At 58.8% G+C, this 13,942-nt stretch overlaps 4 protein-coding genes across 4 annotated transcripts; 1 reads left to right on the forward strand and 3 right to left on the reverse strand.

The window, feature by feature from the left end:
• Positions 1 to 1,780: 1,780 nt before the first annotated feature.
• BXZ73DRAFT_100787 (HET-domain-containing protein) lies at positions 1,781 to 3,832 on the forward strand (the record flags this gene model as incomplete). The annotated part of the gene is made up of 2 exons (XM_048014684.1): positions 1,781 to 2,725; positions 2,783 to 3,832. 2 exons carry the CDS (start codon positions 1,781 to 1,783, stop codon positions 3,830 to 3,832), a joined length of 1,995 nt encoding a protein of 664 aa, XP_047878407.1.
• A 28-nt stretch (positions 3,833 to 3,860) lies between these two features.
• BXZ73DRAFT_100788 (uncharacterized protein) lies at positions 3,861 to 4,611 on the reverse strand (the record flags this gene model as incomplete). Its single annotated transcript, XM_048014685.1, has 3 exons — positions 3,861 to 3,923; positions 3,980 to 4,384; positions 4,450 to 4,611. The coding sequence occupies 3 exons, from the start codon at positions 4,609 to 4,611 to the stop codon at positions 3,861 to 3,863; spliced, it is 630 nt and encodes a 209-aa protein (XP_047878408.1).
• A 997-nt stretch (positions 4,612 to 5,608) lies between these two features.
• BXZ73DRAFT_45906 (uncharacterized protein) lies at positions 5,609 to 7,386 on the reverse strand (the record flags this gene model as incomplete). Its single annotated transcript, XM_048019596.1, has 6 exons — positions 5,609 to 6,166; positions 6,232 to 6,461; positions 6,513 to 6,804; positions 6,854 to 6,873; positions 6,922 to 6,975; positions 7,029 to 7,386. The coding sequence occupies 6 exons, from the start codon at positions 7,384 to 7,386 to the stop codon at positions 5,609 to 5,611; spliced, it is 1,512 nt and encodes a 503-aa protein (XP_047878409.1).
• A 1,600-nt stretch (positions 7,387 to 8,986) lies between these two features.
• Positions 8,987 to 13,724, reverse strand: BXZ73DRAFT_45967 (uncharacterized protein; the record flags this gene model as incomplete). Its single annotated transcript, XM_048019605.1, has 18 exons — positions 8,987 to 9,158; positions 9,209 to 9,386; positions 9,442 to 9,572; positions 9,621 to 9,679; positions 9,729 to 9,951; positions 10,002 to 10,042; positions 10,097 to 10,177; positions 10,232 to 10,472; positions 10,520 to 10,541; positions 10,592 to 10,642; positions 10,696 to 10,875; positions 10,931 to 11,063; positions 11,113 to 11,286; positions 11,319 to 12,627; positions 12,681 to 12,768; positions 13,163 to 13,184; positions 13,245 to 13,512; positions 13,636 to 13,724. The coding sequence occupies 18 exons, from the start codon at positions 13,722 to 13,724 to the stop codon at positions 8,987 to 8,989; spliced, it is 3,462 nt and encodes a 1,153-aa protein (XP_047878410.1).
• Between the last annotated feature and the right edge of the window lie 218 nt (positions 13,725 to 13,942).

Below are 13,942 nucleotides of genomic sequence, written 5' to 3' on the forward strand. Positions count from 1 at the left end.
TCAGCGCTCTCTTTTTGTGCAGGTCCCTCCTCCATGTCGTCCTTGACGGGTAATTTTATATTCCAAGGCTCTTCCCGTTTGACCCTAAGTCTGCACTCGCGTTTCATCAACACAATGGGGGGCGGTCAAGTTTTTGGTGTGCTGCATACGGGAATTCATGGTGAGTCTGATGTTCTATACCCTCTCCGTTCTACCTCGATATTTGTTCTGCGAACTGTCAGAAGCATACCAAAGTCGGGTTCGTTGTTCACCTATCGGCCTCCAGCGCTCAGCCTTGACCTCATCTGAGCTGTGCCACTGTGCCCGTCTAAAATCGTGTTCCTGCAGTTCTTAAACATTGTATCCCGCTCACTGAGCGTAGATGCGGCAGCTGATTGTACAAAGGGCCATTCAAGACGCGTCTGCATTGCGCCGTCTAATGAGTCTGTCTTCGAGTTGTCGTCGCCTTTTGTGTCGGTCTCATTATGGGGCGTCCGCGAATGTGAACGCGCTCCCCTTCTCACAATGCGCACCACCGCGTCTCCGGTGCCCGAAAAAATATTTTGAAGGCTTTCGTTGTGAAGCGTCCCAAAAATGCACTTGTGAGTGATTTTTTGCGTATTTTCGGGCACCCGAAACGCGGCGGTGCACATCGTGTCTTGTCCAGGAATGCGTTGAAGTCCTGTTACGCGTGAAGCCGCTGCAGGAACTCCGATCCATTGCGCACCCGCCACCACCTCCGGTTGCTGCGGTCAACTGGTCCGCTCCTGGGCTGTTGCCGGCGGGTAACAAGCACGTAAGTACGTTTGATAACACATGTTATGGAAATGAGTATTTATCGACGCTTTTCTCCACCCCGTAAAACAAAAGTTTTTCACTATTAACGACATTCTTTTTAGCCCAGGTGACTTCTCCTCCGTTTTAGTGCCTTTGTCACACGTGCATAAAAGGCGGCAGAAAAGACGCCTTTGACAGGCCTTTTCTAAGCATGTTCGAGCTCCGAAGCCTGCTGCCCGTGGTGAGCTGGATCCATACATAACGATAGACACAGCCGATTCGGGCGGAGTTCGATCACGGGGCGTCTGGTCCGGCAACTGTTTGTCCGCGTCGCTCTTCCGACACGTCTCCTGCGCACGCGTCCCTCTAAGCGCCTTGTGCGGCTGAACTCCGCCCGAATCGGCTGTGTGCTGATTTTCGCGCGAGGGGCCCGTCTATCGTTGCTGTAATGACTTCAAAGTACTTGGTTTGAGCGGTCAACGTCAACGCGTCAACACTGCCTCACCCACAACGTAAGTGGCCTGTGCTCTCGGACTTCTTATCGACCAAGAGATAACAAGTTCCGTTTGATTGGGTGCCAAGATCCGGGCGGCGGCTACACCCTTGTACAGCTTGAGCTTGAACCTTGGGTTGCCTACTTGCATAGGATCTCTCGCATTATTTAATGGTTCCACAGCGAGTTGGTATGATACATTCAATCCGATCGCATCAAGAATATTTACTTAGCTCCGTGATCGGTGTAGTGCCTCGCCGTGGGATCGCCGTTGTTGCTGTTATAAGTACTCGTTTGCGGAATGACGCTTGCGCGGTTCTCGTGGCGTTTAGACGGCATCATCGAAGACGATACAGGTGACAGTCGACACGGTACGTCCAAACACCACCACACCAATGTGCCTTAAATGCCCACATTTATACCCCAGTGCTCTCAGAGTGCTCGCCGGCGGCCGCTCTCTAACGTCAACATCCCTCGAGGTGCATCTACAGCCTCCTTTTTCCGTCATTCTGTACTCACTTGTCCTACAGCATGTGGCTCTTGTCTACATCTCGCGCAGAGCTACAGTATTTCGACAGTCCGGAAACCGTCCCGGGCGGCTACGCGATCCTCTCGCATGTCTGGCAATCAGACGTCGCTGAGGACACGTTTCAAGACCTTCGGAAGCTCTACGCCCGCTGTAGTGAAGCCGGCTCATGCCCGCGCGACTACGTCTCTTCAAAAACCCGGCAGTGCTGCATCCTCGCGGAACAAGAAGGGTACCAGTACGCCTGGAACGACACGTGCTGCATCGACAAGTCAAACGACGTCGAGCTCTCCGAGTCCATCAATTCGATGTTCCGATACTACGCTCAGGCGGAGATCTGTTTCGCCTACCTCTACGACGTCCCCTCCGGCGACGTCCAGAACGACTCCGTCTGTCGGCATCGGTTCCGCATCAGCAGATGGCACGAGCGCGGGTGGACCCTCCAGGAACTTCTCGCGCCCGAGTCTCTCGTCTTCTTCTCTCAAGACTGGGAGGTTCTTGGCACCAAGTGCGATCTCGCCGAACTACTGGAGGAGGTGACACAGATCCCACGAGAGGTCCTTCGGCACGAGCAGGAGATCACGGAGATGAGCGTCGCGCAGAGGTTGTCGTGGGCGGCAACCCGCCGGACGACGAAGGTCGAGGACGAGGCATACTGCCTCATGGGCATTCTCGGGATCAACATGCCTACGCTGTACGGCGAAGGGAGGAACGCGTTCCGTCGTCTTCAAGAGGAGATCATGAGGCAGTCTACCGACATGTCACTCTTCGCGTGGGGTCATCATCTCGACGACACCGGCACCCTCCCCTCGTCCCAAGCTCCTCCGAGCCTCGACAGCCATCATTCATTTTTGCTCGCTCCTTCCTCGTCGGTGTTTGTTACATGCGCACACGTCCGTCAAGTCTGTCACGCGGAGTCTCAACAGTTCTTCAAGGCTGGCGATAGACACGTGAGTGTCCTTCATTCGCTCCAGAAATAGTAGCGCTGATGCAGTGCATCCCAACAGTCCCTGGTGAAGCGGGTCATGCGCAAGAAGGTGGCAGGCCTCCACATTTTCACTGTTACTCCTTACGGAGTACACGCGCGGGTCCCCGTCATCAAGCTTTCAGCAAGCATCGCCGTGGCGGTCCTCCTCTGCTCGGTATCCACAACCGGACAGCAACTAGGTCTCCTCCTGACCGCATCTCCTACTTCGTCCGACCCCTCACGTCCACTATACTACCCCTGCATCACCACCTCCGAAAACTCGTCCTATCGCCTGGTCCCCCTCGACGCCTCCCGCGGACAGCTCTTCCTCTTCGGCAAACCCGCCTCCGCAAAGTGGCGCGACATCTACCTCGCGCACCGCCCGCCGCCCTCTCCCCCCGCCCGGCGCATCTTCCTCAACCGCAGCCTCACGACCCCCTTCCGCATCCCGCGCTGGACCTTCCACGCGCTCGCGCGCGCGCGCCACCACCTCGAGCTCCTCGCGCCTGCCGGCGGCGACGCCTCCCCGGACTGGGACGGCGCGACGCCGACGACGCTCGTCCTGAGCACGAGCGCGGACCTCGCGCGCGCGCGCTTCGGCGTGCTCCTCGGGCGCTGCGGCGGCGACCGCGACCGCGATGCGGCGCCGCCGTCGCTGCCCGCGTCGCCGATGTCCTCGCGGACGTACACGGCGCGCGCGCCGTCCACGGGCCCGCACTGGGCGCGCGTCGTCCTCCTCGGGTCTTCGGGCGCGGTGCCGACCACGCCGCTGAGCCCGACGTTCGGCGGCGCACCGGGTGGCGGTCAGTGCCAGGGCGACCACCAGTGCGCAGTGGACCACGTCGCGTCGTGGCCGGACTTCGCGCGCGCGTTCAAGTTCACGGTCGTCGATACCGACACGGCGGAGAAGGTGGTCGTGGAGGTCGAGCTCGCGTTCCGCGCGAGTTCGCTGGTTCAGCCTCTGGCTGCTCTGGATAAGCCGAGTTGGAGCGCCGGGACGGAGAACGAGAGGGAGGTGCACCGTCGAACGTTCGTTACAGATATTTCCGTCCGACGTGGGGAAGCTTGGGTCGACCCTTTCCCTCAATGAATCTTCTTGCCCTCCGCCAACAAAGTCCTCAGATATCAAGACCCTGCATCCACCCAGTAGACGACGTAAGTGCAACATCAGGTATTGGAATCTGCGCCGTGTCGCGTCAGTCTATCAGCGCGGTCCAGAGAACCAGGGCGAGCTCACTTGTGCGATCCGACGCCTCACCTCTTTCCCCAACTCCTTGTTGAAGAGCCGAAGCAGCCGAGGCGCGCTGAACCTGCAGTTCCCGCACGTCGGAGCCACCTCCACGATCCCTTGCTCGAGCAGGCTCGGGCGCTTGATCGCCGCGGCGCACGGCCGCTCCCGCAACAGCTCTCCCATGCGCTCGTGGTGGCTCCAGAACCACATCCTCGGGACCTGTGCATGTGCCGGCAACGGCTGCCCGCTGCCGCTGCCCCCAGGGTAAAAGCTGGTGACGGTCGACGGCGGACAGTGCGTGCAGGTGAGGAACTGCCAGGCGCCTTGCGGGAGCCACGCGAGTCTGCTCTCGACCATGACCGTGAGCGCGTCGTTGCACTGGCGGCGGTAGGCGAGCAGGCGCTGGTACGTCTCGGCGACGTTGATGTCCTCCGAGAGCTCGCTGGGCGGCGGCGGCGGCGGCGCGGGGAAGGGACCGCGAGGAAGTGGCGCGCGGCCGTCCTGGCGACGTTGGCGAGGTCGAAGTCCACGGCGATGGCGTAGACGAGCACGGGCTGGGTGGCGGCGAAATTGTGGACGAGAGCTTCTTTGAGCACCTGGAAGACGCCGTCGGCTTGGTACTTGTGTGCGACGGCCATGACGGAGCGGAGGGCGTCGATAGAAGTGAATGAGGGGTGCGGGGAGGGTAGCACATGCGAAGAAAGCCGTCCAGGGCTGCGCTGGTTTCGGTGAGCTTCACGGCGGGGGCTTGATGTGATGCCGCGCTGTCAGCGGCGGAGCCGTGTGGTATCTCGTCCAGCGTGAACATATCGGCAAAGACGATAGAGGCCTCCATAAGGATTACCTTCCATACGTTGAACTGGAAGTTGTCTGAGGTCTGCAAACTAAGATCTGCAGACGGTTTGTTGAAGGGAGCGGAGGCGATGTTCATGGACTCGCTTGTAGATTCAGCCATACTGTACCATTTCGAATTATTCGAACGTCACGCGTCACGCGCCCTCCGAAAGTTCGAAATATCTGGGGTCAGTCACGCATCACAAGCCCACAGTTCGAAATCGCTGTATGGGCGCTTAACGGCATGCGCATTCGTTTCGTATGCCCAGAGCATTTTTGGCCTTCTGGGTGTGCTCTGTGCTAATTACCCGTGGCATAGATGAGTGCTCTGTTTCTCCAATGACGGTGCACCCAGCGTGTTAAAGACCGTCCGGTTCGAATACTTCAGGGTGGTCACGCCGGGCCAGCCCCCGGTTCGAATACACCTGGCGTACTTGGGCTGTCACGCACCAAGGCTCGGTTCGAATAATTCGCAATGGTACAGTAGTATCGAATCTAGCCATGTCAACTGTGTCATCAGTCTGTTATGTAACATACACTGGTGCAATGCTCACGACACGAAAGTGGAGGCTAAAGAGGTTTGCGTACTGGATCGTGGATGGGGGTGAGGGAAGAGACCACGAAGCCCGCAGCGACGGTAACAAGTAGTAATAATCGAATCTGAACAGCATCATTGACTCATGTAATATCCGTGGGAATCCTATTATAAGCAAAGCCCTAACCTGATGATGTCATCTATGTCTAGGTGATTATGTCCACAATACATATACACAACACAATAAAAACGACCAACCAACGCTACTAACGCCACTTGACCATCGCGACCTCGCCCCCGTTCCACTCCTCCACCCGTCGCTTCGCCGCGAGCGAGAACGTCGAGTCCTCCGTGCCCACGAACCCGACCGCCATGCTCTGCACCACCGCGTCCGCGATCACCGGCCACCACTCCCCAAAGCCCGCCGGAGTCCGCGCCGCGCCGACGTCGACCCGGTGCCAGCCCATCGCGGCCACCTCCGCCCACCACCCCGGGTCGCGCTCGTCGCTCGTCATCACGACGTGCTCGACGCGGACGCCCGTCCGCGCCGCGTGCGCGTCCCGCACGCGCTCCACCTCGGCCGCGAACGCGGACAGCGGCGCGAAGCACGCGCCGCGCGGGCCCGCGGGGTCGCAGTACTGCGCGAAGTCGCCGTGGCGGGCGTGCAGCGCGATGAACGGCGGGGGCGGCGAGGTGCGCGGCGCGTGGGGCGCGAGGGTGGCGCGGACGAGGGACGCGCCGAGCCGCGCGACCTCGGGCGTCCAGTGCGCGTGCGTCATCACGTCCCGCCACATCGGCGAGTAGTCTTGCGCGAAGTCGAGTGCCTGTGGGCGCGGGCGCGGTGGTGAGCGAGAGCGACACATACGCGCGAAGCGTGAGGGGAGCTGACCTCCTGCGCGCACGTGTAGTAGAGGTAGTCGATGCAACCCATCTGCTCGTCGGGAGGGAGGCGCGCGCCCGAGTGCGCTGGGAGCGTCGGGTGCTCGGCGGGGTCGGCGAGCGCTGAGGCGCGTGCGGCGGGGAAGAGCAGCTTCGCGAGCGTCCAGAATGTGGAGTGCTTGTCGTGCTCGAAGTTGGGTATCAGTTTCACCCACCCGGGCGCGAGCGTGTGGGAGAGGTCTGTGGGGAGTCAAGAGTCGTCCCGCGAACGATTGGCACACAAGGACCCACCTAGCTTCAGCAGTTCTGACGTGTAGGTTCTTCGGGGCCCGTCCGCGGTGATGTCCTGCCTCTGCCAGATGTTCCAGCACCCGAGCTCGTCGACCACGCCCTCACTCCACGCCCGGTCGAGGTCCTTGATCATCGACCACTCCAGGATTGGAATGCCCGACTCGCGTGTCAGACGAGGGAGGTCGAAGATGCGCGAAAAGTCGAGGGGGTCCTTCTGAGCATCGATGTGGGAGGTGAGTGGAGGGAGCACGGGGACGCGCCCGGAGATCTTGGAGAGGTAGATCAAGTTGCCCTGCACGGAAATGAGCTGCGTGCCATCGCCGATGGAGTACGACACACACCAAGGTGATCTGGTCATTTGCTGAGGAGCGGTGAGCGAATGTGTGTCGCAGGAGGCAAAGTCACGCACTGAAGCCAGCACCCAGGAACGACGTCATGTACTTCACGTCGTCGCGCAAACTGTCTGAGGGAATGGGGTCGGTACGGCGAGAATCCCTCAGAAGTGTGCAAACTCACCTCGGAAGTGCGCTGTAGGCTTGCCTCGTACATATGTCTCCGGCCTCAAGGAAATTGGCAAGTACTGGTCGTGTGAGGGCGGCAGGGTACTGTTGTTGATGGTGGTGTTGGTGTTGTTGATGTTGTTGGGGAAGTCGGAGGGCGGGACCGGATCGCTCACGGGAAGCAGTAAACGCGAGGGGTCGACGAGCGTCTCGGATGTCTCATAGAAGCGGAAGAAGGCAAGGACGCTACCCAGACATATAATGAAGGAAGCGACGAGCAGGAAGCGGCGTCGCGACGCTCTCGTCACGTTGTACCGACGCGCCCAGACGGGGGAGGAGGGAGGGCAGGAGTCGGTAGGGGCAGTCAGGACCATCGGGAGAAGGGAGGCCTTCATGTCGTCTTCGTGATCGTAATTTGTTTCCGAGCCAGACTCGTAGGAATAGCGGGACATGGTCAAGACCGCAGGGAAAAAAGGCGAAGGGAGGCAAAAGAACGAGGGGTCGGCTTATAGCCTTGCGGTTCATTAAAGCAGCGTGGCGCTCAGTGGTCCAGGGCTTGACAGACGGAATGGTACATGGCGTCTCGATCCGATCGGTGGAGTTTGACAGCGCCGGGGATGTGCCTTGCGGCGCTTCAAACACGAACGACCCAACAACGGGTAACGAGTTGGGAGAGGGAGAAGGGAACAATCAAGACGAAATGTAACGAATGGAAGGAAAGAGCTCCGCAAACGCGGGGGAGAACGAGAATGGGGAGTTGGAGCAAGATGCGCGGAGTTACCAAGCGGGTACGTTTGGGGCACTCACCGGCACCACAACGGCAGCGGGAGTGTGTTGAACCAATGAGGCGGTGATCCGTGATGCTCACTGCGCGTGTTTGACAAGGCTGTCTTCGCGTGTTGGCTACACGAGGTTGTCGTCGACGGTGCTCGGTATCAGATGGACGTAAGTACGCAGCTCGCGCGATACAAATTCACCGTCGTTTTAACGCCCGATAGGCGCTGGCGGGGGTTCCTCGACTGGGAGACTCCAGTGTAATTCCGTGTCAGCCATCCGGTCGATAAACAGCTGCACCACGCCTTCCACCACCAACCTCGAACGATGCATGGCTTCAAGGGGCGCCTGCCTCGATCCCCACAGTCGGCGGCGAGGTCTGATCTTCAACACCTGGTCCTCTGTCCACAGAATCAAAATTAGTGACTGAGTTCATGCAAGGGTATGACGGACTGGCTCACGAGCGCGTTCATACCCCTTGCTCTTCGCCTTGCCCTTGCCCTTACGATAGCGCGCGAAGCCTTACCGACGAGGTTCACGTCGGTCGAGGAGCACCGCGACGTTCAAGTAGGTGACAGGATCCCGGGTGACTCCATACTGTCGTGCCTGGACATGCAATCTGCACTGTGGTGAGGCGACGCCACGAGGGAGAAGGAAGGAAGGAAAGGACGGAGAGCTAGTAAGAGGACACCACACTTAGGATGATCGCAGATATTGAGTCGGGAATCCCGAGGAGATTTGCGATGAGCGAAAGGTCAACGCCGAGACGCCTCAGTCGGAGGCCTTGCGCGTCATTGTTGAGCTGACTGAGAAAGTCCTGAAGATCGTCAGTACTTACCTAGTGACAAGAGATGAGATGCGAAGGTGCCCCAACTGCGCAGGGATAGTGAGCTAAATGAATAAGAAGGTCGAAGTGGATCATCGCGACATCGCGACATCGACGGCTTGCGACTTCAAAAGTCAGCAGACTCAGTGCCACTTCCGGCACTGTGGAGGGAGTGGGGGACTCTAAACAAGAAGGCGACGCAAATAGCAACGACATAGCGATAACGGGGTGTGAAAACAACAAACAAGCGATCCTACGACTTGACAGCGAAGCAAGACAGAGCGACTCTAGATCGGAACAGAAACCAGACAGAAACCTCCGAACACGGAGGCATCGGAGAATGCACCGCGCATTCGCGAGTGCAGGCGCAGGCGCTACACGTCCTTGCCCGGCCGGTCCACGGAGGATTGGGTGGGGATCTTCGGTTCTGGGACGCCAATGCCGCGGATGTGGTACTGCTCTCCGACGAGCTCTTTGGTGGCGACCATGAGTTTGTCGAGGCGCAGGACGATCCCGAACGCCGTCGTGGCCCCGACGGAGAAACAGCTACGGTCCTTCGTCAGCGTCAGGGGCGGCCACGGCTGGGCGGCACTCACAGATACTGCTCGTTCTCGAGCGTCTCGATGGTCATCGTCCGCGGCAGACCGTAGTCGTCGTCGGCCTCGTGTCCAATAACGTTTAGTCCGTGCGCGTGGAGCATGTACCTGTCCAGAAGGGGACAGGGCGTGATTTGCGGCAGCGGATTCCCAGTTCGGAGCGCGGTCGAGATCATGCCTGTCGAGTCGACGTAAGGTTAGGGTCAGGTCGGGCCGTCGACAGCAAGACATACTGATGACCGCGAGAACGTCGCCCTGAAAATCCGCGTCCGTGAACCTCGTTCTCCGCAGGAATGCGCGCGACCATGCTGGATGCAGATGCTCGATGACAGACATCAAATGAGAAAGAAGATACGCGATCTCCCTAGACGAGAGTCAGAGCCAATGCGAGCCATAGAGATCTAGTACGCACGACTGCAAATCGAGGATCTTCTTGTACCGTTGAGACGGCCATCTGCCTCGCAGGGAAAACTACCGCACGATCAGCCGGGGGACCATGGATAGACGCGAAGACACGCACCTCATAGACGATGTTCGTCCTTAGAACGAGGGAACGTTTCAGCTTCAGCCGGATGGCGACAAGGCTCTGCACGATCTCCTGTCTTGTGGTCTCCTGGTTCTCGCGCGTGTTCGCGAAGGAGACGACTGCACAATAAACCGTGCCAATCTCGGCAACCGTGGTGGACATCATGTTGCGTTGATACTTGCGCAGCGTCGTGGACGGCGGAAGGAACGAGAACAGGCTGCGCACGAGTTCAGAATGTATGCGCAGGCAAAGGCGATTCTCGCCTACAAGGCTGCAGTAACACCGCTGGTTACCAGAACGAAGCGCCGCTTGAGTGGACGTGTGTTAGCCCCGCTGGAAAGGTGGAACACGAAAGAACGCACCCAAGCAAGCTCTACGCCCGTATATCGGAACGGTTGAGCCAGAGAAGTAGGCTGTTCATTCTGCCACGAGTAGCCGACCACCTGTGCAGAGCTCGTGTAAGCATCGACAAGGGATGTTATTGAGAAAGGCCATACCAGACCGACAGTCACAAACAAGATGATGCTCGTCATGGGCGGCACCGGCCAGTACAGGCGCCAAAAGAAGAAGAAAGGCGCGCATACACCGATTGTAGCTGCCAGCCCGAACGGGTTTCCCTGGGAGACATACCACATCGCCGTACCGACGAGGCCTCCAATGAAGGTGCTCAATATACGCGCGACGAGGCCGAATGTCGTATCGCCGCGGAACCGGGCAAGGGTAAGCTGGCCCATGAAACTGTTGCGTGATCAGCCTCGGACTAGCTCACAAGAAAGCTCCCTTACATGCCCCAGGAGAAGCGCTCCGCTGCGAGGGACAGGTCAGACTCTGACGCAAGCCAGGGTGCGAGCACATACATTCCGCGAACATCGCCGTGCTCTTGAGGAAGGTCGGGATAGACAGGAGAACTGTTCCACAATCAGCAACGGCTCGACGCATCGAACGATACGGCACCGCTCACTCGTCAACACTCCAGCTTTGAGAGCAAATAGAGAATTCCCGCGACCGACTGAGTGAATCACGTCGTACGCCTTGATCATGCATTCTTGGAACGCGTTTTGAGGTGGAAGCGCGTCGGGATCGCGCTTGCTGGCCAAGCCAAGGTCCTCCGACCAGTCGGACTGAATGCCTTGGACGACGTCTAAAGCAAAGAAAAGTCGGCGACACGGACCCCAAAGCACCGCAGAAATTCATACCGGGATCCTCGTCGTCCCCCCTTTCCAGCTCCTCTGTCCACGGTGCAGACCGGAGGAATCTCTTGAAGGGCACGCTAGGCCACCACATCTGGGAGCGCTGGGAAGACTTCTCGAGCCGAATGATGTCATTGAGCTAAAATGTGTCAGCGGACGGTAAGAGACGAGAAAGAGGGAGCTCTCACAATCTCCTGCAGAATGCTCGAGAACCGAATGAGATGGTACTGGTACATATAACAATGGAAGAGATAGCGATGTGGAGGTGGTTCCTGGCCGTTCCCCCCGGCACGGACGTGCTTAGGATCGAAGGCAGAGCGATACGGATCCAGTACCGAAAGCCTGTACGGGATACTAATCAGCTGGCGACACCGTACACGAGGGGCGGAGCAACTCGCCGTTCATTGTGTGTGAAGGTCCGTAGTGCTTCCTTCGCGTCCGCGCTTAGATGCTCCAAATGGGCGAGACGTTCCGCGCGGATCTGTCGGACCTTGCGTGCGCGCAGAAAGCTGGTTCGGCGCGCAGTGAGGAACCACTCGTCTACGCCCTTGAGGACCTCTTGCAGGTTCGCGAGGAGAGGGTCGCAAGACTGCCCCAGCAGAGCAACGAACTGGGTGGTGTACTCGGTAGTGTTCCTGTCTGAGAGACGGGTTGCTTCGAGGGCCATGTACCGCTGGGACTCGAAAACACCAACAGCGCTCTCCGTAGGGGTAAGGAAGGCGGAGCCGCGTTGCGGAGTGAGATTCTGCGCGAGCGACAACAACGAAAAGTGAAGGTGATGGTCGTGGTCGGCCTCCTTGTGACGAGTGAGCTTGTGGTGGAGCACACGCGAAAGCGAACGGTGGGAGCGCGTGCGCGTAACAGCTTGCATCTGGAGATGGCGTCGGCGCCTTTCGAACACGTCGACGTCCTCAGCGCGCATCGTGCCCGGTGGTGTGCTGGGCCCGTTGGGAGGCGTGCCCGGGAGCGAGGCAGAAGGCGTACTGCTACGAGGGGTGTCCGGGCGCGAGGGGCCTGGCGTGACGGGAAAGCGTTCGCGCGTCGGGTCGATGAGAGTGAAGAAGATGTCCAGCCCGTTCGCCCGCGTAACGAGGCGACGGATCTGGGGTTGAAATCTTGCTATGCTAGAGGGAGAAAAGCGGCTGAACACGATGTCTTGCCCGATGAGCCGGGCGGCCGCGCCGGCAGCACCCAATCCACCTTCGGATTTGCCAAGTGCGCCGACAATGCTTGCCACAGTGGTTTTGAACTCCTCGGAGCCGGGATCGAGGGCAAGAACAGCACGGTGCTGTGCGAGGAAGCCATTGAGAGGCGCTAGGACGCCCTGAACGGTTCGAGCATACTGTGAAGTGATGGTGGAGGGGAAGATTACGGCGGAGAAGAAGATACAGAGAGCAGCATGAAACGCCAACGGCACAATGATCGTCCTTCCGACGGTGTAGATAGGATAGGGATAGAGAGCGGATGTCGTGATAGATATGTCGATACAGACACAGGCGAATATTGTGGCAAACAGGTACGGTCCTGGCCCGAGTTTAGCCTTGAGGAAGAGGAAGAAAGCAGATCCGAGAAACATGAATACAGCGAGAATGATGGTGGGGACGTGTTCGAGATATTGGGCAGACTGGATGGCAGAGAGAGTGGCGTTACGATCGGTGTTTGTTCTAGTGAGATTGGCGAGAAATATTCCAAGACAGGACCACCTGGCATGGGGCTGAGGGTTAGTGCGTTGTTAGCACGGATGATCATGACTTACGCCCAAGCAAGTGATGCAAACAGCACCAGTGTAATCTCACGTTCAAGCACAGCCAAGAACGGATCATGAGGGGTGTCTAAAAACGATGCTGCAGACTTGTCAGTAAGGGTCATCGTGAAAACAACAACTTGAGTGGAAATGAGCAGGCGCTGTCCTCGGAAATAACTCTTTCGGGCGCTGGCTCGCGTGCAGGGAAAGACCAGGATGTGTATCCGGAAAAAAGAAAGAACCAATAGCGGGAATAGCTCTCAGCGTCGACGCGGAAGACGTAGAGCCCGCCACGCATATAGTGCATATATGTGCATAATGTCGTGCAATGTGGGCACACAGATCTCACCGCGTCGCCCCACAGCCAGGAAAGCGGGAGAGATGCGAGGCAGCATGATGCACAAGAAGCTTGGAAGACCAACTGCATGCGAAGCCGCAGCCGATCCACCAGTGGCGAGGCAATCGCGCATATAGGGAGGTTCATCGAGACTCACCGACGAGAATCAAAAAGCTGCCCTATACACAAAGTGCGAGGCATGAGCTGAGCAGACCGTGTCCGAGATACAAACCACGCACCGAGCCCATGACCTCCCTGGTCTGCCTGATAATCATAAGCAGCGCAGAAACCCAGCACACAACGGCACAACGGACGACGGGCTTCATTTTTGAGCGCGTCATCGACGCAGGGACCCACGCGAAGCTTGAGGTAACGCTGTTGAGTACGAGTGTCGTCCACGGAACGGGAGACTTTTCAGGTTGCGTCTCTTGTCGCGGCGGCAACTTCTCCGGCGCGTCAGCATCGTGGCTGGGATCGTCTGGTAACTGGACATGAAGGTGGCGTGGGCTGCGAGAAGGCGTCCGGGGAGAGCGCGGAAGGCTTTGAGGCCCAAGGCGCGGAGAGTGTGGGGGACTTTGAGGCTCGAGGTGGGGAGAACGAGGAGGAGTGCGAGGTTGCAAACGAGGGGACAGGGGTGGGGTGCGGAGAGAGAGGGAGTCATTCGATCCATCGACATCCTCGTCGCCTAGGCGAGGGTCGTACCGCCGACGGTCGCTCATTGTCGACAATCGCGACCGAAGGCCTAGTCGTTTGCGCGAGTGCGGAGGGTGTGGCGGGAGCCGTCGACGGCGTTGGAGGAGGAGGAGGAGGAGGAGGAGGAGGAGGGGATGAAAGACCGCCAGTACAAAGAGGGATGCATATCCGAATCGTCATGGCGGTTGCTCCGCCGGGATTCGCGCGGTGCCTGGCGAGCGCAAGATTTTGGCAAACAAGCGCG

This window comes from Epithele typhae, assembly GCF_022376455.1.
Source record: "Epithele typhae strain CBS 203.58 chromosome Unknown BXZ73scaffold_20, whole genome shotgun sequence".
NCBI lineage: Eukaryota > Fungi > Basidiomycota > Agaricomycetes > Polyporales > Epitheliaceae > Epithele > Epithele typhae.